The sequence below is a fragment of the Trachemys scripta genome, chromosome 10 (assembly GCF_013100865.1).
Source record: "Trachemys scripta elegans isolate TJP31775 chromosome 10, CAS_Tse_1.0, whole genome shotgun sequence".
Classification (NCBI taxonomy): Eukaryota; Metazoa; Chordata; order Testudines; family Emydidae; genus Trachemys; species Trachemys scripta.
Genome location: NC_048307.1, coordinates 45,392,892 through 45,418,803, shown reverse-complemented (window position 1 = coordinate 45,418,803; position 25,912 = coordinate 45,392,892). Strand labels below are relative to the sequence as shown.

General features: G+C 47.1%; 1 protein-coding gene across 3 annotated transcripts in view; it reads right to left on the bottom strand.

Moving 5' to 3' along the window:
- The window catches only part of TRIP4 (thyroid hormone receptor interactor 4), a 48,759-nt gene that overhangs the window by 388 nt on the left and 22,459 nt on the right, over positions 1 to 25,912 (bottom strand). The window contains exons 11-12 of one of the 3 annotated variants that reach the window (XM_034783317.1): positions 24,889 to 24,980; positions 6,062 to 6,164 (exon numbers count right to left, since the gene is read on the bottom strand). In XM_034783317.1, coding sequence (XP_034639208.1) covers positions 6,062 to 6,164; positions 24,889 to 24,980 — 195 coding nt within the window. Of the gene's footprint in view, positions 1 to 6,061; positions 6,165 to 22,942; positions 23,398 to 24,888; positions 24,981 to 25,912 lie in introns of those variants that run through there. The other 2 variants (XM_034783319.1, XM_034783320.1) reach the window with 2 other exon arrangements.

Below are 25,912 nucleotides of genomic sequence, written 5' to 3'. Positions count from 1 at the left end.
CATTCAATTATCCTGCTTCAGGAGCCAGGCATTTCTAAACTCATCCGTTCGCTCTGCAGGCGTGACACAGAGAGCGGGGAGGCACTGTGCACCACGCAGAAAAGAAATCCTGGGGGGGCTTCAGCAAAGAGGAGAGGAAATTAACATCCATTGCTCCCGCCGCTGCTGGGAGGAAAGAGATCGTTCTGCTCACTGGTGTGACATGACATGTTTTAAGGAAACACTCGTACACAGGTACCTTCTCCAAACACTGTGCAGGAGAGACATCCCTGCGCTGGCCCAGCGATCAGAGCAGGGCCCCTGATGAATGAGGGCAGTGACCTGAAGAAGCGGAGCAGAGCAGGCTGGAGCCCTGCATGACTGCCCTATTGCCATGTGGGAGAGGTCAGAGTTTGAAGCCTGCAGGGCTCCCAAGTGTAAAGCCCAGCCAAGGGGCCTTTCTGGGCTGCAGCCGGAATAGACTAATGGGAAGCACATCTCTAGCATCCCCCGCCTCCCTCCTGGGAGCAGAGGGGGCCAGCAACTGTGAACAAGCAGGCTCACAGCCAGCTGCACTCTGCTGGCAGCAGCAGGACCCAGAGCCAACACTGCCTTCCTTGGGCTTTGCTAGCAGACGGGCTGCGGCCCTGACAGAGGCTCTACCAAGATTCCCAGCCTGCCAGGCACAGTGCTTCCAGCTTCCCTTCCCCAGCACGGAGGCAAGGGCAGGCCATCAACAAACCTGATCCTGTAACTGAAGCACAAACTCTGTTCAGGTCAAGGGTTCATGCAGAGGCACTGGGAGGGAGCGAGCTGGAGCCCAGAGTGCAGGGGCCAATGTTTGCCTCTCTGGGTCATGCCCAGTCCCCTCTTTCTCCTTACTTTCACTCCATGTCTTCCCTGAACTGCATCCACTCTCTCCAAAGCAATGCATGTGGCACCTATCCCAAGGGCTGGTTTCTCTCCCGCCCTGGAGGCCCTTGTTTGGAGGTGAGGGGAAGTTGCCCACTGCAAATTCACAGTGATACACAAATGGGTCGAGATGTCATCACACACCACTGATAGCCCCGCGCAGGGCAGTGCTCTGAGACCCTTCTACGAACTGGGGGACCACCACCAGTTAGGATAATCCCATATGGTCTCAATCTCTGCCCTAGCCTTCTGGGGGTGGCGCACTCAGCTCCGTCCCCCGCCCACCACGCACCAGCGTGAGAGAAGCAGGGACCCTCCCAAGCTGCCGTGCTCACTCCAGAGAGGGCCATGGGGTTGCTGGCTCTACACATGTTCTTTGATCCCTGTCAGATTGATGGAGGATGCACGACATCACCCCAGCCTGAATGGCAATTGCTCTCTCGCTCCCCAGCACTGGCTGGCTCCTCTGAATGAGCATTGCTTCCCCCTGCTGAACAGCCAGCTTCAGCGCTGAGCAACAACAGCTCCACCGAACAATGCCATGGTGTCTACCCCAGGCCCCCTCCTCCCTGGTCCCAGGACTGCACCACCTCTTGCACTAACATTCATCTCAACTTGTGAAGTCACAACCCCCCCCCGCAGGGTTCTGCATGGTGGCGGGTCCCACCCTTTGCAAATACAGAGCTTGTCTTTGGCTTTTATAGCTGCTGTACACATCCTCCACTGCCATTTATATTCCTTAATCAATGTGCTGCAGAGCCCCTGACCATTGCTCCACAGACAGAACCATTCGTCAGGAGGAAGCAGCCTGCACTGATCTCAGCTCTGTTACAGCACAAGCTGACTTTAAACACGCTCATCCATAACCAGCAGTAACTTATTAGCTCCATGTGTGGGGTCAGCTCCCTCTGCCCCCAGACACAAGCTGCTGTCCCGGCAGAGCTCTGGCTGGCAGAACTGAGCATGCCTGCTGTGGTTCAGAGGCACAGCACAAAGGCGCAGGTGCTTGCAGCTACCTGTGGAGGGAGCTCTAAGCAGCATGGAGATGTCAGGCAGTTCTATCAGCCTGTCTGCGCGCAGCTCAGGGCTTCTGGCTAGGACAGCTGCTATTGAAGACTGGTAGATAAAGGGCAGTTACCTGGTCAAATAGCAACTGCAGACGTGAGCGCCCTTCAGAGCAAAGAAACAAACCCTGCCCTGGAGTGCAAGGAACACAAGAGGCAGAACTGCACGGGGAGAGGGGTCGGGGAACAGGCCAAGGAGCCAGAGCCGGCATGCACTCCACTCTCCGGGTTACTCCATCTCCCTTCTTGGGCTTAATCAAGGTACCATCCCAGGACACGTATGATACTGTTCCAGGGAACGAGAGCATGTCCACTGGGAAATGGGACCATACACAGCCAGTGTGTCTCCTGCTGGAAGAGCTGTGCCACTGCAGCTGAGCTACACCTCAGCAGTGGGGGCTCTCTAGGGCCGGGGCAGCTGCATGCATTTCCATGTGTTTAGCGATTAACATTTCAGGGCTAGCTCCAAAACACAGCAAGGGGTTTGTGCTGGAGTGGCTGGGGAAGTGCCCCTCGCCCCAGAGACAAACCCTGGGCCTGCCCAAGGAACATGGTGTCTTGGGCTAACTGGCCTACTAATTCCAGCGCCAAAGCAGCGAGAACCTACGTGCACATCTACCATGAGAGGGTTCTTGTTCACACCAGGCAGCTTTGCTCAGAACCTCCCACAGATAATGGGAGGAATCAAATCCCAGAGGCTTCCTCCTCCTGCCTCTCTCTCTCTCAGGTCCCCCTAAATCTCCCTGAAGTTGGCCTTCCCTCCTTTAGCCTAGGTTCTGGGCTAAGTCTGGCTGTCTGGCCAGTCCTCTGCTACAGTCTACACTCCAGCAGAAGCCTTCCGGGAATAGGGATGCACAGACTTTTCTGCAAAAAGGGATTTGCAAAAAGGTGTGAGCAGCTGATTGCAATAAGCAGCATGCAGGTCTCTTCTGCCAGGGTTTGCAGCAATCATGGGAGCCAGAAGCAAGGTAAAACCATGCTTGGGAAATCAGAGTGGCCATGGCCCGGGAGGATCTACTGCTGCAGGGAATCTGCACTGCCCTCATTCTCCTTCTGGTGACAGGCCACATCTAATAGAGCTGTCGCAGCCCTAGAGTCCCCTCTGGCTGAAAGGAAAGCGTGATTAGCCACCACACGTCTCAGCAGTTGTGAGCTCACAGTGGCCAGACTGCCTAGTAGCCCCGCATGTCAGACCAGCATGTTACAGAATGAGGGTTCCTCACAGAGGAAGAACAGCAGTGGAGCTACAAACTTAGTTACACGTTTCCATCTCATATGGCCACAAGCTCTGCCAAGCCTGGAACATCTTGGCTTCACATTTGGCACCAACTTCATCTACTAGTCTCAAGTGCAACTGCTTCTCCTTATCCCCGAAACAAGGCTGATAAGAAAGCACCCAGCTCTATCAGCTAGTTAAAAAATTGTCAGCCAATGGGTAACCTGGAACGAGGACAGAGATAAGCACAAGACAAAGGTGAATATCGAAGAACAGGCACCAGGAGTCCGGTTCTCTCAAAACTTGATCAAGTCATTAAATGCCCTTCTATCTCACATTCCAGAGTCCACAGAATGCCCCACATGCAACCAAAGCATCCTGGACTGCTGCGTTCTACTGGAATGATGGAACTGTCCGACCAATGGGGGAAGCTTGTGAGTGCTGGCGGCAGGACTAGGCTGGGCCTAGACTGTGGAACTCACTGCCACAAGAGCTAAGGATGAGCACAGGGCTCCTACACTCAAAGCTAAGAGAAAATGTATTTCTCCAACTCGGCTTTCCCTCAGTGAGTTTTGCCCATGCTGCCTGCCCAAGCACACACAAGCAATGGAGCTATTTCCCCTCCAATCTGGGGATGAAGAAAGAGATTGTTATTGCTATTTGTATCACCCCGGGAGGCGCTTGGACACCACAGTGATCAGGATCAGATCTCTACACGGATTAGATGGAGCCTTTCCTGCACAAACCCCATTTCTGTTTGATCAAACTAGGGCCTTGTTTCCCAACAATGGGACAAACAGACATTTGGGTCCCTGGCTGAGTGAGGTTTACAGGAGACCCTGTAGCAAGTCAGTGTGCTCAGGTGGGGATGCTAAAGTGACCCGTCCTCAGGGCCTTGTTATAAGGCTCATGAGGCATTATGCTTTTGAGGTTGACTGTATCTGATCTGAAGCGTGCCCCTATTATGACAGTGCATTACTGTGGTGAAAGCTCAAAGGTTCTCTGCTCCTTCCCCCACTTGTCATCAATATCGTCTGCCTGGCCGGGAATGGCTGTCTCCCCGCTGAAGGGGAATGTGAACCACTGCTGCTGCTCTGCTTTACCCTGATGACAGATCCTGTGCAGGAGGAGTCAGGGAAGGCAAAGCCAGCAGTGGGAGTGGGACACTCAGACACCCTCGAGCCCAGCCAGCATCCTTCCAGTCTGTTAAGCTGCTCCCTCTTCAAGCAGGAAACTGTTGCAACACAAAGGATGCGATGTGGCAGCCAGCATTTGTACACAGAGATGCAGTCAGCCCCTGCCCACACCGCACAGAGCACATCAGCATTCCACTCAGCCACGGCACCCTGCAGCCTCCTTGCCAGAGGTGGCTTGATGGAGGGAGGTGCGGGGAGTGCAGGCAGAGCATGAATCAGAGAGGGGAAGGGTTGGGCAGGGTCGGGGTCAGGCAGCTGATGCCAAAATAAATCACACTTGTAAGGATGTTCCAGCAACACAAAAAGCCCCCATTCCAAACAGCTCCTTTCACTCCCACACACACCCACCAGAACCGGAGTCGCCATACTGCGGTGGGCCCCAGGAACAAGTTCCCCTGTGGGTTCTGCGGTAGCGCTGGCTAGCCGCTGCTCAAGGAGCTAGAGCACTCACCTTCCCCATGAGGATGCTGGTGCGCGTAAAAGGAAATAACCCAAACAAAGCCACCTTGCCCCCTAGGCTCTGGAAACATACGGTGGGGGAGAATGATCCGCATACAGCCAATGAAAGACAGACTAAATCCACAGGGAGAGGAACGTTCCTCTCAATCAGTGGAGAGAGAAAAGACTCCAGACTGTACTTCAGGAGGAGGTTAACTAGTCCCTAGAAACGCTGCCGCTTCCGTCCCACCAGAGTCTAACCACCACACCCAGTGAAACACACTGCAAATTCAAAAGTAGACCTAGTGATCAGCTCAGTGAAACAAAGAGCAGAGACTTGTTTTGCTTATACTGATTTAAGCCTGTCAAATTAATTTTTCACGTCCCCTGGAACCATGTGTGGTCCCTTCCCAAGGCTGGGAAGCGGGGATGCTGTTAATAAGACCAGAGCTGACTGCAGAATCCCCAGCTGCTGCGCCCCTTTTCCATTCTCTTTACAGGGATGGGCAGTAAAACCAGCAGCTGTGGATGGTTGGTTGCTCATAAAAGGGACTTACAGCACTGGCAAGCACAGTGTGGACAGATGCTCTGCAGCGTCCCCCCACAGCTCTGCCAAAGCAGTTCCGCCTAGACCTGCAGCCCTCTTGCTATTTCACTCCTGGGTCTCCCATACTGATAGCCAGTCAAGCCAAACTGGGTGGCAATTTTGTAATGCAGACAAGTGTCTACTAGGGACTAGCCCAAGACCCATCTAAGCCATGTTCTCTTTTGATGGCAAGTTGAGACTCGAATCCAGGTCTGTGAAGGTGGAAGAGGAGTGCTATTACCCCTGTACCAGTGAGACACCACTCAGTTCATGCACATGGCTTGCATAGTGGGATGTGTAGGTTTGCTACTTGCCCTATTTGAAGGGATGTTTTTGGCTACAAAGGTTTATCATCTAATCAAACAACCTGGCATCCTCAGCCATGCTCTATGTGCTCGTGCCAAAAACAGATCAACTGTGATGAGTCTTAAGACTCTAGGAACCTTAGCAAGGGAGAGGGAGAAGTCATGTGTTTTCAAGGAAGCAACATCTGGGGATAAAAGAACTAAAGAGGAAGCTCCTACAGATGTGTTTGCATTATTAAACAAACACCTGTGGATCAACGCCTGTGAACAGCTACACAGAACGCAATCTGAGCTGGAGGACAAAAACTGGCAACACCCTGCCAGAAAGGGAGAGAGGAGTGTGTCTGTGGGGTGCCATGACTTACAGATTTTGTGTTTTCCTTTGATGGGAAACTTCACAATCATCTCCTGGGGATTAGTGCAGACATAGACAAACGGAGACCCAGACTCCTGGCTCAACTCCGGATACTGAAAAGCACAAACACAAACTGCCTTAGACAAACCGCAGTGGGTGTGAAAGCAGCTCTACATTCAAAAAGAGCACAGCAGGCAAGAACATTTGTGCAGCATGAGAAGGTAATTCAGAATTTAAGGGCTTGTCCACACACATTGGTTGCACCGACTTAAATAGATTTAAAAACCACACTAGGGGCAAACCCTGGGTGGCTCTGATATCAGCTGGGCTTGCATCTGATAATCACCAGCTTTAGCAGATAAGAGTTGAATCCATACACAAAGTTTAACCTGTTTAACTCAATTGCTTTTATCACAACTATTCAATCAGACCTGTTCTTGCTGTAGAATGGACCTATTTTGAGAACCTTCTGCTTCTGAGGGGTTGTTGAACCCATCAAATGACAAGACCCCTCTTCCAAGGAGTTTATTCTAACTCGGGGTATGTTTACATGGCAATACGAGGTGAGACTGCAGCATGTGTAGACATACATGAGTCAGCTTTGATCTAGATAGCCACGGTAGCATGGCTTAGCTGCTTCAGTCTATACCCACAGTCCATGCAGCCCACGTTGCTGCAGCTTCACTGCTACTGTTATTGGAGCCAGATAGATCAAAGCTAGCTTGGGTATGTCTACACATACTGCAGTCACCCCTCTGACTGCAGTGTATACATACCCTCAGACTAACATGACACTAGGAGTCAGTCTGCAGTTTAAAGAGGAGCCAGCACCCAAATGCAGTTGGGGAGGAGAACTGTTTTCTCCTTTTGAAATCCAGGCCATCTTCTGGAAGGAACTTGTGTAAAGCAACTTCAGTGCAATGAAAACATCTGGGGAATTTGTACAGGAAAAACAGTCAACAGAGCCCTTCTCTCGCTAATCAAAAAGGAAGGCTTCACCAAGAAAGGGAATCCACTGAAGCTCTGTCTGGACGCAGTCCAGTTGCACTGATGTTTAGAAGGTGAACTGCAAAGCTCTTGTAAAAAAAAAAAAAAAAAAAAAATTAGACTCTGTTTAAGATCCTAGATGAGTAAGAGAACATATACCAAACACACACACTGAGACATCTGCAGTTTCAAGTTGGTAGGATACAGTCTCAAGGGTTACCAATCCCCAGGCTTCAGGATTGAAAAGACTGAAAAGCCCATTACCAAGTATTTGTTTCATGTAGGTACTTACAGAGTGTGATAAAGTCACTCCTTAACTTTGTGTTTGTTAAACTAAATAGATTGAGCTCCTTGAATCCATCACTATAAGGCAGGTTTTCTAATCTTTTAATCATTTTCATGGCTCTTCTCTGAACCCCTTTCCAGTTTATCCACATCCTTCTTGAATTGTGGGCACCAGATCTGGACACAGGATTCCAGCAGCAGGCACATCAGTGCCAAATACAGGGATAAAATAACCTCTCTAATGCTAGACTGCTAGAGAAAGTATAGTCTGATAATGACACACACCTGGGCTTCCATAACTGGACATGTATGTGTGCACACACAGCATTCTAACAGTAATCAACACCCATCCTTAAACCTCACCTTGTGCGCTCTTCCCACTTCCCCCAGTAGGGCAGTGGGCTGTTATGGCAGCATGGAGGTTACAAAAGTCAAAGGCATGAGCCTACATACTTGACAATTCACTGGCTCAAGAGCTTTGGTTTTCCTTGCACTGACTCTGAAAAGGGCAGTGTTTTGCTGAAGAACTTTTTGCCAGCAGGAATTTTTGCAGGCATGAGAACTTAGGCAAAGCTTCCTTCTCATCTGATTGGTTCTTCCCCCCCCAGTGAGATTTCCCCCTGTGGAAATTCGGAGGTCTGCTTGCCTGTTCAGAAGCAGTTGTATCTGCCTTGTTCATTGTGCCGCCCTGTTCTCGGCCATGCTGATGTCCCATTAGTTGCACACTGTCAAGCTGGGCTATTAGTGTGCGTTCTGGATGGAAGAAGAGGTGCTCAGGCCACACCAGCGGGCGGCATGGTGTGAAGCAGCATATAGGAATGGTGTACAAGGCTTCCCGAGGCTGAATGCCATTCGGGAGAGTTGTGGATGAGGCATCAACAGAGCTTTATCAATCTGTGTACTGGGCTCAATTACTCCTTTGATTTATACCAACACAGTGTACAGACCTGAGGCTCTGAGAAAAGTGCCAATGCAGCCCCCAAGCTGTGCAAAGGTTGGGGGCACCCCACTGTGCACCAATTACATTTGTGATAGAACTAGTAAAGCTAATAAGTTACCTAAGTGAACTCTGATTCTTACTGGATGTTTTAGATTGCAACCAAATTAATGAGACCAGTCAGACTGGAGAAAGAGACACTAATGACTGAAATGTCAATTTAGAAATGCACTTGAGCATAATGGAGGAGGCTATTTGCTAAATCTGGTGGACCAAGGCATGCATGATCACCTACTCTACTGGATCACCAGCCCTAGGGACGTAAAAATCTTTGGAGCAGTTAACATTGACTAGCTGAAGCCCCCCCATTATTGCTATTTGAGCAAGCATGTTTTCCTCTCTCAATCTCTTGGGCTATCAGTAGCCTGACCTGGGGGCATGCAGTATAACTGATATATGTCTGTATTCTTCTGACTCGGCATTTGTACCAATTGGGTCATGACGTATGATGCTCTCTAGTCAGAACTTCTATCTCACCAGATACTATGGAATCTTGTGGGGGCAGCAGCACTCCCTCACTTCTATGACTTCATCTGACCTTCCTGAATAATTCAGATCCCAGTACTAGAGAATCCCTGATATTTATCCTCCCATGCTTCTGTCTCTTCTACCGCCAGGAATTCTAGCTCCCCTACTTTTTGCTTTTCAGCTTGTGCAGTCTGACAGAGATGCTGGCAGTAGAACACAAAGGCACAGTTTTCAGAAGTGCCTAAGTGAATTAGGAGCAAAAGTCTCATTTTTTTCGGAAGTGACTTAGGCACTTAGGAACTTAACTCCCTGACTTTCAATGGGACTGAGGTTTCTAAGTGCTAGTTACCCCTTTGCTTAGTTTTATGTAATTCCTTTATCTGACCCCTCCTGCTGCTTCACCTGGAATGTCTCTCCTCTCCACTACAAGTGGACTCAGACAAAGCTAATTGCAAACCCCAAACATGATCTAGAACTAGATGAGCACAGCGACTCGTACAGAAGCCAGGAATTCCTGGCTCATTCCACCCACACCAGAAAGATGCAAACCCCAGTCTAAACAAGAGCACTGGGGGGACCAGAGTTTGTTACTAGCAAGTGTGTAACTAGGAGGAATTAAGGAGATCCTTTTCTCCTGCTAAAGAAGCAGACAGAGCTTGAGGCTAAATGCAGCATCTCAGTACCAGCTGGAAGTCAGCTATCTAGTCAGCTCCACAGAAGGCGGGCTGCCTACAGCTCCCACACTCCCTACAGATTCAGAAGTTCTAACACACAGCAGGTGGCTATCAGCCACTCCACACAGCCAAAACAATCAGGATGCAGGATGGAATCCACCATACTGAATGTTTCCACCACTTTGCTATTGACCTCTCCCCAGCATGCTGAGTCCAGCAATGCTAAGAGGCCTGGGCAGACTTCCCAGCTCAGCCAGCCCACGGTAAAAGGAGTAGAGGGGCAGACAGGTCATCTGAGTTAGCAGGGAGACAAACCCACTACCTCTGACACTTAGGGCCCTGTTCCACGAGGGGTGTGGGGGGGCATTTTCATCCAGTCAAACTTAGCTAAGCGACAATTTTCTGCACTTTGTCTTAATTCAGGGGAGCAGTGGAAACCCTGAAAAAGGCCAGGAAGGGGAGGAACTGAGAGCAATAGCTGTAGCTAGGGGGATGCAGACTATCCCAGAGACGCTTGAACATAACACATTTGGCAGCAAACACTAGGTCAGATACTCTTGGCCTACTCTGCTCGCTCGTGCAGTTTAGCAGCATAAAGGAAGCAAAGACTGACTGCACCACTCAAGCTGGGATTCCCCTGGCACGAGAATCGCCAGCAGGCATAGATTGATGCCATTGACTCCTATGCCACTCTTCCTGTAGCCCACCTGAGGAGGCACAACTGGAGCACACTGCACTCCAGTTATTTTCAGCTGGAGGATGATCCCCAAGGGACTACTACTAACTGAGAGCCTTCAGAGTAGCCCCTCACAGCTCCCTCTCTTTGCTGCATCCAGCACAAACTGGACACAACAGACAACCTGACCCATTCAGATTTTTTCCCCATCTCCTTCTCATACTAGAATATTTGAATTTTCATATTATTTTACAGAGGGTATTACTGCTCCCTCATCCCATTTCTCCTTGTATTCCCCCACCCTCACTTCCCCACCTCTGGCTGATTACCCTTCCGGCTAAGGAGGGCTGGACACAGTTTCCTTGGAAGCCTGTAAATCGTTACCATGTCGTCAGCCTGAATGAGGCTCTCCCCACCCCCATCTCCAAGTCCCTGGCTCTAGAGTGCTGAGTTTGCCCATCTAAAAGGTGTCACAAACCAAGGAGGGCGGAACTGAAACAATCAAGGAAAGAAAAGTGCTAGGAGAACACAAATCACCAAGGCTGTGTCTACACTGCCACTTTCAGCGCTAAAATTTTAGTCGTTCCGGGGTGTGAAAAAACACACCCCTGAGCGACAAAAGTTTTAGTGCTGAAAAGTGCCAGTATAGACAGCGCCCCGTTCGGGGTGGTTATTTTTTTTTTAATCCCGTCCGCACTGCAACGTGAGACCTGAGAGAGACCTGGTATGGTCGAATCCTATCAGAAAACAAAGGCACAACCCATGATGAAGCAGCGGTTCTAGAGAACAAAGCAGGAAGCAAAACCTTTCCCAGGCAGTTTTACTAGTGACCTTTCAGGCTATTCTTTTGGTGTGACTAAGGTCTCCAGACAGGAAAGCAGAAGGAAATAAACAAATGCCCCAGAAAAGACCAAGGTATAAAATAATGTGTTAATAAGCCCAGTTCCTTTCCTGTCTTTGCCTCAAAAAAAGGCTGGCCTACAGAGCTCTGCAGTGCAGCCTGCCATCTTTAATATGGAGCTGTACAGGTCCCATGCCAATTGAATCAAGATGGAGAAAACTGCACGCTGGGACCTGTAGTCTCTGAGAGCAGCTGCCATCTGTTCTATCCCATGGATGTTAGGGGTGGTCCTCAGGCTCCTGGCAAGATGCCAAAGCAGTCAGTTTGAGTGCCCTGGTGTACCAGAGAAAGGTGGGCATGCAGAGGGTATAGGGGCTAATGATGGAAACAGCTGAATGGCATTGACAGCTTTCCTCATCAGGGCCCAGAATGGGAAACAAACCTAAACTTTGTCACCCACTGCTGATCCAGGCGGCCATCTTGATGTCTGGGCTTTATCTCCCCTCAGTGCTTCAAAATAAAAGAGGCTGTGCTGGAAAGCAAGGCTGTCTGGAAGGAATAAAGGCTAGCAGAGCCCATGTGCTGACATCAGAGCTGGGTTATTTCTCACCATGAAATCCAGTTCAAAAACATCTTGGCAGCGATTCAGCCCCTCGGAAAGAGCACAGGGCTGCTGTGGCAGGGCCTGTGTGTCAATAAATCAGCCATCTGTGGCAGGCAGAAACACCCCATACTCTGTGCTGCCTGCTCCAAGAGTTACAAGAAGCCACTTGGCTGTCCCCAAGTCAGGAGGCTGGGAAGCAAAGCATTCCCTGCAAGAGGAATGTAAGGGCTGAATGATGTGCTTGTGACAGAGGACAGCCGGGGGAAGTTTGGGAGCGTGCTTGGCCACCGGGCAACTTACTTCACCCAGTTTTCAGTGTGATTTGTGGGAAAGGCGGATCCACTCTTCTTTCATGCCTCATAAGCTTCATCGCTGTCAGACTAACATAACAGGTAATTAACTATACTAAACAGCCATTTTCTCCTCCTCTCCTGAGGGAAATTGCTCACCATCCAGCTAGAAAATGTTGCTGTAGCGGTTTCCAAAACAGAAAAAAAATAGTCAGCAGTTTCTGGCAAGCAGCATGGGAGCCGCAGCCAAACAGCGGCATTTATGCCAGCACTTGTAACCTGCTCTCCAACCCAGCACAAATGTGACCAACGGCTGAGAGGCAGCCCAGGGAACTAGAGACCAGTAAAATTACACCAATGCTTATCTAGACCCCTGGCTTTTTTGTACTCCAGAAGGCCAGGACTGGGGCAAAAACACACAGGCAGCAAGCAACAACTTCAGTACAGTCTAGTGCAGGGGTGGCCAACCTGTGGTTCCGGAGCCACATGCGGCTCTTCAGAAGTTAATATGCGTCTCCTTGTATAGGCACCGACTGCAGGGCTGGAGCTACAGGTGCCAACTTTCCAATGTACCAGGGGGGCTCACTGCTCAACCCCTAGCTCTGGCACAGGCCCTGTCCCAAGCCTGCTATGCCCTCGCTCCCCCCCACTCCCACCCAGAGCCTCCTGCACGCCATGAAACAGCTGATCGGGAGGGAGGGGGAGGCGCTGACCGGCAAGGCTAGGGGGAGCTGACGAGGAGCTGCTGATGTATTACTGTGGCTCTTTGGCAATGTACATTGGTAAATTCTGGCTCCTTCTCAGGCTCAGGTTGGCCACCCCTGCTCTAGTGGTTAGCATGGGAGATCCCAGATCTATTCCTAGCTGTGTCACTGTGCGACCTTCCCCACCTGTGAAACCCAGAGCCATTCGTCAGTGTTCATAAGCCACTTTGAGAGCATCTGATGAAAAACAGAGAAAGGCAAAAAGAAGAACAGGAGTACTTGTGGCACCTTAGAGACTAACAAATTTATTAGAGCATAAGCTTTCGTGGACTACAGCCCACTTCTTCGGATGCATATAGAATGGAACATATAATGAGGAGATATATATACACACATACAGAGAGCATAAACAGGTGGGAGTTGTCTTACCAACTCTGAGAGGCCAATTAATTAAGAGAAAAAAAACTTTTGAAGTGAGGATCAGCTTGGCTTCTGGGGGCCATTCCACGGAAGGGATCTGGACTTGGAAATGCCCAGTTTTAAAAGAGAAATGTTATCTGTGTGGGCAGTGTTCATCTGGTGTTGACTGTTACTTTTCAGGGCCTGGTTTCCACCATGCAACATAATGGTGCTATAACAACAACAGGGCAAACAGGAAACAAATGTTCCAATGATCTTCCATTTTTTGTGTGTCAATGTCCTTTTGTCAGATCAAGCTTCAACTTTAAAGCACCATTTTCAGAATAATCCTCTCTAACTCTGTTAGCTGCAGGGCCTGGAAGCAGGAGAAATGGCGCCAGATGCTTCTTATCCTAAACAACCCCTACATAGAATGTTAGAATTTTCAGATTATTCCTTGGGCAAATCATGCAGTCTAGCCAGGTTCCTGTTCCACGCACTGCATAGGAGTGTAACATCCTGTTCCTGGCCAGTCACAGTCTCCGTTACTTTTCTCTGGGATCTTGAAAATCCCCCGTCCTTGATTCTGTCTTCAGGAGGCTCGAGGGACGCTCTAGTCTGAAAAGCAAAGCTAAGAATGGCCTCCTGGGGTTCCGTTCTCATCTCAGTGGCTTCACGGAGGAAACATGCTGGAATTTACCAGTCAGAAGGCGTGTTTCTCTGACTGCAAGTGCTGCGAAGTCCGCCTGGCCTCAGAGAAATGCTGGAATTATTCTGGCTCATACCTAAGCACCAGTAATCAAGATTCTGTTGGCCAGACTGTCCCCTCAGCCACACCAAGATCTTCCACAGGGTTGCCCAGGTGTAACTGAAGGCAGAATTGGACCCAGCAGCTGGAACTCAATGAACCGTTCTGTTCATGGTGCCTGGGCCAGACATGGCACTGCGGGGCTTCTTCGGCTCAGAAAGTCAGCAGCCCTGGTGCTGAATACACATGGAGAGCAGGTCTGTCGGTGAGGATGGTGCCACTTTTAGTCACTTTCCATGACACCTTGGGCAAGATACTTTACCTCTCCTTGCCTCGATTTCCCACCAATAAAGTACTGGATTGAAGGAGCTAGGTGAGTGCAAACTGTTACACCTGAGATATTGGTTTCTCTCACAACACATTGGGGGATACTGGAACTTTGCATTTTCAGAGATGTTCTCTGCTCTGATTGCCATTTCATCTGTCACTATCTTCTCTAATTTCTCACTTCCCCAGAAAGTCTATTGATTGCGATGTGCAAAGAGCTTCCCTGATGGGTGGGCGGGGAGGCCAAACTTCAATGCCAAGTTTACTAGTCCAAAAACAAAGTATCCAGTATTCTTGCCAGAGATCTGGACTCTCATTGCTGATGCCCCATTTACCACCTTCTTGGGATCAAGAACCCAGATAACTGTCCAAAGCCACTGCATTAGCCCTATGGCTGAGAGGAAGGGAAGTGCTTCGGTGCAGTGCTGGGGCAGGCTGGGCTAGGAACAGCTAATCAGTGATATTCCACTCAGTTTGACAGGACTGGCAGAAGGAAAAGGAAGATTACAAAATAACAACAAAAGCTGCCAGCCAAACTTTAGTTTGAAAGCCTGTTCGGTCTAGACTGCAACGAGTGAGGAAGGAACAGCTCAGAACCACAGCTGCTAATGGTTATGGATTTGGCAATCATAATGTCTTTGTTAAAAAAAGTTAACTGCCTTACCACTGAGGTTACAAACCACAGCCTTGATGCATTGTTGCAGTCAACATTCTCCCTGCTGTTTTTGAGAGCTTACATCTGCTGCTGGTGGATCATGCACTGGCAAGCGGCACAGGCTCCTTTCATGGGGCTACACAAGGAACTTTGCTAGGCTGCCTTCATTCCCCCTTCTTCCCACAACTATGCCCCTCAGGTGTCGCTTTTTCCTCTGCCTGCTTGTGCAGTATTCCACTATTCCGGAGCACAATCAGATCCACAAGCAGGAGGGAGGATAGGCATGGGGTACTGCTGGATTCTCTCCAGGACGCCCTTTTCAAGTCAAGCACCACTACTTTCCTGAGGTGCTTTCTGCATCAGAGTTCCCAGCCCAGATCTGCATCACAGGCTGTAGCTTGGTTGTGCAAGGTGCAGGGGGAAGTAATTATGATTTAATAGGAATGGGGCTTCAAAAGGTAGATGAACATTTAAACTAGTTGAACGGCATTTGATTTTAAAATGCTGAACAGACCCACAGTGCTCTGTTCTCAGAAGGCTTGGAGGATTCAAGAGCACCAGACAACCTGGACTGTGAGCCGTCCTCTGCTTTCCCAACGCCCAGGCTCACCACTGCCAAGTGACTGAGTGCCACTGAAGCCTTCAGCAATTCTATTCCCTACCTGGAAAAATACCTGCCCGTGGTGAGCCAAGCAAGCTACATTTGGTTGGGTTCGACACATTTATTGGATGACTGATGACGAACAGGAGAAACTGGGTGGAATTGGAAAAACATTCACCAGTATAAAGGACGAAAGGCACATTTCACACATTTTCTTGTTCCATGCCATCCTCTCTTATGGCCAAACAAAAGGCGGGAGCAGGAAGAAAACAGAGGACTGGAATGGTGGGGAAAGAGTGCTTCCTTCAGCCTTAGCAACTCATGGCAGCATTGTGGGAGTGCTTCTGTCAGCAGAATAAAGTCCTTTATAAATGATTACTGAGGAATTAATTATTCAAATACCAAGAACCGCGTTAGCAAAGGGTTAAGGAAAAAAGTGATACAGCAGAGTCTAGCTAATGCCATAAACAATCCCACAAAGACCCTTGGCTAGAAATTAACAATTAATGTATCCACCCAACTCCGTGCTCTGGTAAACTTCATCACTCATTATCACTTTACCTACCCAGCCTTGGCTTTGCCCCCTAGCATTGCTCTGTAATGAAAGCAAATTGTTGGATGCATGCTCTTTGTTTTAGATATTGTTGATTAAATTATATCAGAGTTCCACCAATTCTCACAGTGGGATGTATATTGGTGGAATCCAGATATTTTTATAAATGGATTTGGAAAGATTGACCTGTTTGGGGGTATGAAATGTATTAATTACATGGTGATGAAGGCTTATGTAAGTATGTGCAGTCCTTGCCCATTTGTATTTGAACTATATTAACTGTGCTGAGTAACAGCTAAAATATTCTTCTCTCTCTCACACACACAATAATTTTTCACTTGTGGGTAATTCCCTAGCCTTTTAAATCTATGTCACTGAGCAGAGTTTACTTTTTGGATCCAGCCTTTAGCAGGACCTTGTAGCAAGCCAGCAGTGTTTGCCTGAAACAATCCAACTTCTCACCTGCTGCTCCAGCTGTGGAATGCTAAGAGGGCTCTAATCATAGAAGTGTAGGACTGGAAGGGACCTTGAGAGGTTATCTATGTGACAGTGTACCCCATAAGGCTTTATGGGGGGGTGCTTATAAATGTATGTATGACATAACTGGAATATGTTTTGTGCTGCCTGTGCCATGTAATATATCTCCGTAAAGGTTATGGTCTACTATATCTATTCATCCTATTTGTACATGTATATCATTTTCTACTTGAGGTTAAGAATATGGGCTGTATGCTGGCTTGGTTTCTAAGTAAGCTTTGTGAGGCATTTAGTCAGCTTCTTTAGGAAGGAATTCGCCAGGTTAAGTACCTGATCAGGAAACACTTGGGGACAATGCATCTTGGAATGCTCCAATCCACATAATAAGTCTTCCTGGAGACATGCAAGATACCATGTGAACAATGGCTTCGGCCTGTAAAGGCTGAGTCATGCAGGGACACGTGACTTGCCCAGGTGACTCCAGAACTCCATCTTGGAGCTGGACTTTGCATAGGAGGGAGGAGGGGGGTCTCCACCCACAAGAGAGAGTCTATTTAAACCTGTGGGAGACCCCTCCATTTTGTCTTCAGCTGGCTAAAGAAGGAACCTCTCCACCCCCCCAGGATACTTGAAGGAAACTGAAACAGAGGACAGTAACTACAGGGGTTGTGAGTGATTGCTGGACCCAGGCTAAAAGGAGATCAGCCTGTAAAAGGGAGCATTCTGGAACTGGTGAGGAACTTACCTGTATCTAGTTTGATTGGACATAGATTTGCGCATTTTATTTTGTTTTGCTTGGTGACTTACTTTGTTCTGTCTGTTACTACTTGGAACCACTTAAATCCTATTTTCTGTATTTAATAAAATCACTTTTTATTTAGTAACTTACTCAGAGTATGTATTAATACCTGGGGGAGCAAACAACTGTGCATCTCTCTCTATCAGTGTTATAGAGGGTGAACAATTTTTGAGTTTGCCCTGCATAAGCTTTATGCAGGGTAAAACGGATTTATTTGGGTTTAGACCCCATTGGGAGTTGGGCATCTGAGTGCTAAAGACAAGCACACTTCTGGGAGCTGTTTTCAGGTAAACTTGCAGCTTTGGGGCAAGTGATTCAGACCCTGGGTCCAGATGGGACTGTCTGGCTCAGCAAGACAGGGTGCTGGAGTCCTGAGCTGGCAGGGAAAACAGGAGCAGACGTAGTCTTGGCACATCAGGTGGCAGCTCCCAAGGGGGTTTCTGTGATCCAACCCGTCACAATCTACTCCAGTCCCCTGAACTCAAGGCAGGACTATGTTGTAAGTAGACCATTCCTGACAGGTGTTTATCTAACCTGTTCTTAAAAACCTCTGATGATGGAGATTCCACAACCTCCCTAGGCAATTTGTTCCAGTGCTTAACCACCCTGACAGTTAGGAAGTTTTTCCTAATGTGCAACCTAAACCTCCTTCATGGCAGCTTCTTGTCCTATCCTCAGAGGTTAAGGAGAACAATTTTTCTCCCTCCTCCTTGTAACAACCTTTTATGTACTTGAAAACTTTATCATGTCCTCCTTTGGTCTTCTCTTCTCCAAACTAAACAAATCCAATTTTTTCAATCTTCCCTCATAGGTCATGTTTTCTAGACCTTTAATCATTTTTGTTGCTCTTCTCTGGACTTTCTCCAATTTGTCCACACCTTTCCTGAAATGTGGCGCCCAGAACTGGACACAATACTCCAGTGGAGGCCGTATCAGCGCGGAGTAGAGCGAAAGAATTACTTCTTGTGTCTTGCTTACAACACTCCTGTTAATATATCCCAGAATGATGTCCGCTTCCCCCCCCCCCCAGTGTTACATTGTTCACCCATATTTAGCTTGCGACCCACTATAACTCCCAGATCCCTTTCCACAGTACTCATTCCTAGGGATTCATTTCCCATTTTGTATGTGTGCAACTGATTGTTTCTTCCTAAGTGGAGTACTCCACATTTGTCCTTATTGAATTTCATCCTATTTACTTCACATCATTTTTCCAGATCATTTTGAATTTTAATCCTATCCTCCAAAGCACTTGCAAACCCTCCCAGCTTGGTATCATCCGCAAACTTTAAAAGTTTAATGATTTACTAGAGCTGATGGTTCATTACCCCACCCTGGAATAAGGGAGCTTGGACTTGTTCTCTAGAAATTGAAGATCTAGGGTGAGGGCTGAGCAGTCTGGAGGGAGGAACTCTAGAAGCACCGAAGTCTAGGAAGGTTTGAATTGAATTTTGTTACCTTATCTTTACTGTCAGTATTAGTAAAATCAAATACCAAGAAGGAGGTGAGTTTTGACTCTCCGTAGAGTGTGGACTGTGTTTGAGAGCAATGTTAAGTCCCAAACCACTGACTAGCTTGCTAAAATAGTAGCAAAGGCTAAATCTACAATCACCATTAATTAAGTCATATGCTTCGGCTTTAGCCTCAGTTCTTCCCCAGGGTCTCTGAAACCAGAGTAGAGGGCATGCTAGCCTCTATCAAATGCTGTAAAACCAACATTCAGTTCTTTTTGGCATGCTAATGTGTTCCTAAATTAATCATCAACTGGCAATTTCTCCTGCATCTTAACAGATTTGAGCAGTAAATTTTTTATATCTGATGTCTTATGCTGGGAAGCTAGAGTATCAGAACAAGCTCTTCTGAAAACTAGAGAGCTTTGGATAAGGAAAAATTCTAAAGGCCCGGGAGGACTAAAACCCAAATTAACCGTATCCCTAATTTGCTCTGCTTTGTCACAGATAAGCAAGACCCTGGAGGAGGACTCTCTTGCCTGGAAAAGTATACTGAGAAATCTCAAACAGGAGGGTTGGTATACACATGCTCTTTGCACCATCTGTAGGTCTCTGCAAGCCAGAATTAGACCTAATACAACCTGATCTGGAATTAGATTACATGTGATCAATGCAGGTTCAGACACTGCTAATTTTGTGGGCCCCTGAGTTAGAAGGACATGGATGCTAGCTACAATTGTTAACTGTGGCATAGATACACTACTTTCTGCACCAGGCTAGTCAAGTTCTAAACAAATCTCAAATCCTCATGGAGACCTTTTTAATGGTAGACATGGAATACTTAGCAGACTCTCATCAGGAATTAGAAGGTGTTAACTGCCACAGTGAGAAACAATGTTATTACTCAATCTTCAAAACACAGATCACCCGAGATCTGAAATGGAATTCCTACCCCCCACAGAAAGTACACGCACCCCAACAGACCGGTGTTCTCATGTGTGTGTTGCCACTGCCTCTCACACATAACCTTCTTGTTTGAACCCTGTGTCAAGAAACTTTTACAGTCAGAAACTGAAACGTGAGAGGGTCTTTGCAGATCCCCCAGGATAATTCCTCTGAAATGTTGCCAACTCTCACAATTTTATCATGAGGCTCACAATATTTGGTGTTCTCAAAGTCCCAGCCCTTGGGGTCAGATAACTGAATAAGAATCTCAGTTTTCTTTAAAAAAAAAAAAAAAAGGGGGGGGGGGGGGGGGGGGGGGGAGAATGACATTCATGGTTACAGAGAAAAGTTTGAAACATGACTGGAGCGTACCCTAAAGGCTCAAAACCCAGAGGACAAATAAAAATTCTAAATTTACTGGTGGTTTTTTGTTTTAAATCTGATGATTTCAGAACACTTGGAATTGGCAATACTGCATCAGTGTGACTTTTCTTTTGGACTTTTAGAATAAAATACTTAGGACTTGCACTCATTTTACATTCACATGTTCCAGAGATGGTTTGTACAGTACATTATTTACATCTTTATATATCTATATAGTTTCACTATTTTATGTTGTATAATTCAGTTACTGTGTTCCTGAGATGTGTTTTTCTCTCTTTGATTTCTTGTTCAGGGGCTGAGTACTAGCGTGTATTGGGACTGGTCTACATTACCGATTAAATCAACCTAACTTACGTCGCTCAAGGGTGTGAAAAAGACACCCCCGTGAGCGACACAAGTTACAGTGACCTAAGCACTGTCCACACTGGCGCTATGTCAGTGGATATAGCCGATATAGTTTCCACCTCTTGCAGAGCTGGAGTAATTATGCTGACAAGAGAACGCTCTACCATCAGCATAGCATGTCTTCACCAGATGTGCTACAGCGGCATAGCTGCATCGGTGCAGCTGTGCAGATGTAGCGCTATAGTGTAGACTTGCCCTTAGTCTCTCATCTGTAAACATTCCTAAGAATGTTATCTTCTGGATCCTAAGTAGAGCAAGACTTATTTATTGTATTCCTGCATGGGATATGAATTGTTTCTTGTATTCCTGGCACCCTAGTATTTTTGGAGCACTAGGTTCAAACTCAGCGGAGTGGGAAAAGTGAAGCCTACTGAAAAGGCACACTTGCCCTTCAGGCACAAAAATTTAGCAAAGCCCCCTTACACAGATTTAAAGTGGCAGGTGATTTTTCACTCACATGTGAAATGTAAATTCCTAATTTCTTTCCAGCATTATTATCTGGTATTTAATACCAAGGTTTGATCTACCTGTAGTTACAGCTATACCTACCCACTTTCAAAACCATTTAGAAATACCTAAATAGCTGATATGAAAATACCTAAATAGCTGATATGAAAATGCTTTTTGGTAATTAAAATAAAAGCTGGTTTAGATCTCAGATCATCAACAGAATATGAATAGATCTCAGTGCATTAATTGTAAATCATCTGGTTCTTTATTTCCCTGCCAAGGCCTGCCTGTAGCATTCTGTGTTTCCCCAGTTACAACTGATGAGCTCACTAACACCTAATACAGGAAAAGGAAGGCAGCTCTCTGCTCTGCTTGAGGTGTTGGTGAGGTCAGCCTGGAGCAGGGAAAAGCAGCCTTTTAACTCTTGGCAGGTCACCATTAGCACAGCTAAGCGCAACAAAGGGACCATTTGGAGTTGAATTTCCATTTTTTGAGGCTCCCATTAATGAAAGCAAGTGAACCCAGAACACACTCCAAGAAGATGGGAGATCTGTCAGCACAGCCCAGACATTCAGAGTTAAGCCTGCCACATCTTGGGCTGTCTGAGCAGCAGAGCAGACCAGTAACCAGGCTGAGTGACGGGAGCAGTTATAGCTTCACTCTACTGTTGCCAGTGTAATTCAAACCATGTCAGGTGGATGTTGTATCTGATGATAAGCTTTGTACCCTATCCAAGGTTCACAAGGAATGACATCAGCCTCACACCACTTCTGCCAGGGAAGCAGTATTCCATCTTACAGATAGAGAAACAGGCACAGAGAGGTTAAGTGACTTGCCCATGTTCACACAGCAAATCAGTAGCATAGCTGGGCTTAGCGCCCATGTCACCTGATTGCAGGTCTGTGGTGATTTTAGCCTTAAGACCATCTTTCTTCCCCACCCCATCCAACCCCTAAGCTCCTGGGCACGCCATTAACACAGGACCCAATACTGCAACTCTTCCTCATACAGTTAGTCCTTAATCATGCAAATTGCTGCACTGAAATCAATACGACCAGTCATGCAAAAACTACACCTTAGTAAGGGCTGAAGGATTGGGCCCACAGCAGTGAGCTGAACATACTGTATATATACTGTGAACTTGTAAGTACTCAAATTAACAACTAATAAAGAATACACCAATTAGACTGTGAGGTCTCTGAGGTAGGGACCATCTCTACCCGTCTGTTTGCTCAGCACAACAGGGCCTCATTCTGACTTAGCCTTCTGAGCAAATCTGTAATGTAAATATGAAAGGATGAGGCGGAGTGAAAAACAGCAGCAGGGTGTCCTGGAAATTAAGAGCTGGGTTTTACTAAACTTCATTAATAACCTGACAGGAAGCAAACAGCGAGGAAAGAGAATCACCTTTACCTACAGAAAAGATTAGACAAGTAAAATCAAACTTGTCGATCTTGAAAAAAAGTGGCCTCCATCACCAGGCAATGTGCATATTGGGCAATTATTTAATTTTCAAACCATCATCCACTGATGTGGTTACATGGGATCTGTGTAATTACTCCATTTCCTGGAAATGTGAAAGAAGTATCAAATGGGAGCTGAGGGGATGGGGGGCAGATAATCAAAGGAGAATGTTGGCGAAGAAGTCTAGCATGTCTTGCTCTCATGGAGGGATCTCTGCTGCCAGGTTTGCACTGTTTATCTTACTGTATTGTAGGTTTTTAAAATATTTTCTCCTATGATACAGATACAAGTGTGCAGAAAACTAGATGCTCCACCCCGCTTACCCTGAAGCCAATAGGGATTTGTCTGCACTAGGAAAGGGACCCATTGCAACAGCCAGCTTCTGTATCAGGTGCTGCTAAAACTGTTGAAAATAGATGAGAGTAGACAGAACCACATCACATGCAGCAGTGCTGAATGTGGGTTGGTCCTGTCTACATACTAGGGATGTAAAATGTTAACCTGCCTTAACCGTTAACCCCCGGGCCGGCCCGCCAATCCCAGTGACCCCACATTAGCCAGCCCGCCAACCCCAGTGGCCCAGCGCACCAGCCAGAGCGGTCCCAGCCCCAGCCCCACCAACCGGCCCTTTAATCACTGAACCGTTTAAATGAAATATTTTGTAAGCAATTAAATGGTTAACTTTTTAAACAATATTTACATCCCTTCTACATACACTCAGAATTAAACTGTTTTCACTGATTCAGCTACACTTATTATTGACAAGAGGCAACAACTAAATGTAGACATCCTCATCAGTGATTTCAGTGGGAGCCACACTCAGGTCTTCATATTAAATTCAAGCCAATACATATGGGGAAAAATACCAAACCCACAAATAGTGACTCGTGGATAGCATTAATTCTGAAAGAAATAGCAAATTAGAGACTATATACATTTACAATGCAGTATGGTAACAGCAAAAAGCCAGTGTGACTTTGGGCTGGACATGTCAAGGCAACATAGCACTGAAAGGAGAGGAAAGGAAATTATACAGCTCTGCAAGACTGCTCCTGGAATAACGTGTTCAATTCTGGTGCCTCAACAAAACAGAAAGATGACAGCAAACTGGAAGGAATTGTGAGACAGCAACAGAGCTGACGAAGTGTCTGGAGGGCTTGATCTATGAGGAGAGATTAAAGGCTAATTACATACAGCTTGTGTTAACAAAAACTAGGGAAGCGCCATGACAACTGTCTACATGTACCTACAGGGAATAACCACCAAGAAAGAAGAGGAATTTTCCAGGGCGTTTCCATGGGGTGGAATTAGGAGTGATGGGATTCAATTAAAAAAAGAAAAAATATAGGCTGGAGATCATATCTCCTATCAGTGCACCTGATTAGACTGGGGAAAGTTTCCCGACAGCAGCTGGGAAAGGAAAAAGGCCCTCATTTGAACTGCACAGGGCATTGGCTAACATAGTGTATGGAACAATCATGCTCTGGCCCCAGGGGATGGAGGTGATGATCTAATTCATCTACTCCCTTCTTCACTTCCTAGGATTCTGTCACTCTAGGCAGGCTGCATGGTCATGACATTTAAGTGGCCTTTCTGATACCTCAGTCCCAAGGCGCCCTCTGCTGTTCAAGTTCTAACACTCCTCTCCCAATTCTAAAAGCCAAACAGATGACAGGGAAAAGAAAAATCCCATCCAGTTCAGCATGGCGCCTTTATCTCTAGTCCCCAACCACCACTCTTCCTGCTTCTGCTTGGCATAAACTCACAGGGCTTGGGGGGGGGGGGGGGAAGAGAAAGAGGGAGGAGCAGAGCTCTCCCTCATGTGAAATGATGTCACACTGATCAGCTGCTTCTCCACAGCCCAAAGGAAACTCACTGCTACGGTACATTCTGCTTTAACCAGAGCATTCTTCTCCCGGACAGCCACTTTATCAGCTTCTTTCTCAAAGAATCCACTTAACCTATGGATAGGGACTGGCAGTGACTGCTGCTTAACTGGGATAGCATTCACATACATTCTGCTTAATAGGGACCAGTCAAGGAAATAAATGGTGTTTAATCAGATGTCACACTGGTGTGAAGTTTAAGCTCCTAACTCTTAATACAGCTGGTGCCAAACGAAGCTGAAATGCAGTGAGGATAGTTTTAATCCAGGACAGCAGTGCTTCTCCTACAGCGGTCTGCAGAGTGCCATAAGTGTGCAGGTGAGCCACGTCTGTCACAACAGCCTTGTTGGCACCAGGAAAGCCAAGAACACCTTTCAGCATTGGTTCCCCTGAACCAGTGTTGACTGGATTAAACAGAGACAATAAAAATAATGTAGTTTTGACAAAACTACTTCCAAAGCCATACCAGAGACTGGCTTCCACCAGCATTTCATCATGCTCCCAGCAGCATCAAACACGGTTTTGTCTAGTCTGTACCAGCACTCAGACCACTTTCCACACTGGTCCAGGAGAAACTCTTGCTGAAATGTGTTCTCTTCCCAGTGCACACAAGAGCAGCGGTTCTCCTCATCTTAACTGAAATCCTTTCTTCAGTATTCTCCTTACTTTCCCATGGATCAATGTACAGATATGAGTCAGGGTAGTCTGAAGATCAGTATGCAGACAGTTAAAAAGTCAGCTCAGATAGGCTGGTTTTCCTTACTCACCTGCTCCTTGAATTGTTCTTGTGATAGACAATCAGTCAAGTCCACGCAACCCAGGAGGCATCCAGAAGGATAATCTCTGGGAAATTCCACATCTGCGTCAAGAGAAAGAAAAGGATTGAACACACACACACACACACTCTGTGATCGTCCCATTTCTCAGTAAGCTCTTAACTGAAAACACACGCTCATCAGCACATCTCTTCCGCTCAAACTTCTTGAGGCACAAGAAAATTTGAATCATAGAATATCAGGGTTGAAAGGGACCTCAGGAGGTCATTGAGTCCAACCGCTGCTCAAAGCAGAACCAATCCCCAACTAAATCAGTGTTTATTTAGTGTTTATTTTCTGTAATTCCTTTCATATTTTGGGACATATGGTGCATTGCTTAGGAAACATGGTCTTGGAGAACTGGCTTAAGCCAGACAGATGATGGTAAAGACAAAGACCGTGCATGGCTCTGCCAACACATCTCCATCCTGCCCTGCTACAACTCTGCTGTAATGTACTGGGGCTCCCAAAACACTCAGTCCATGCACCTCAATCCTGATATCCACCACTCCCATTATTCCAATCCTGAGCCAGCCCTTTAGCAGAAACTGCCAATGAGCACAATACAGCATTTTAGATCATGCGGTGCTTTGGAGATGGAGGCAACTGTCAACTGCCAGCTGAGCCAAAGTGACCTTAATAAAAATAGACTCTAGCTCTTGTAAAGCACCTTCCATTTGTAGATCTCAAAGCACTTTACAAAGGAGGTCAGTATCATTAGCCCCATTTTACAGATGGGAAAACTGAGGCACAAAGCAGGTAAGTAACTTACCCAAGATTACCCAACAGGCCAGAGCCAAGAATAGAACCCAGGTCTCCTGAATCCCAGTCCAGTGCTCCAGCCACTGGGCCATGCTGCTTTAAAAGCAAACGCACAAAAAGCCAAGATGGCCTGAGATTTGGGGCTCTCACTCCTGGCGAGGGATGTTAGCATCATGCTTTTGTGCATCTCTCCCCTGTTGTGTCTTTTCAGGCA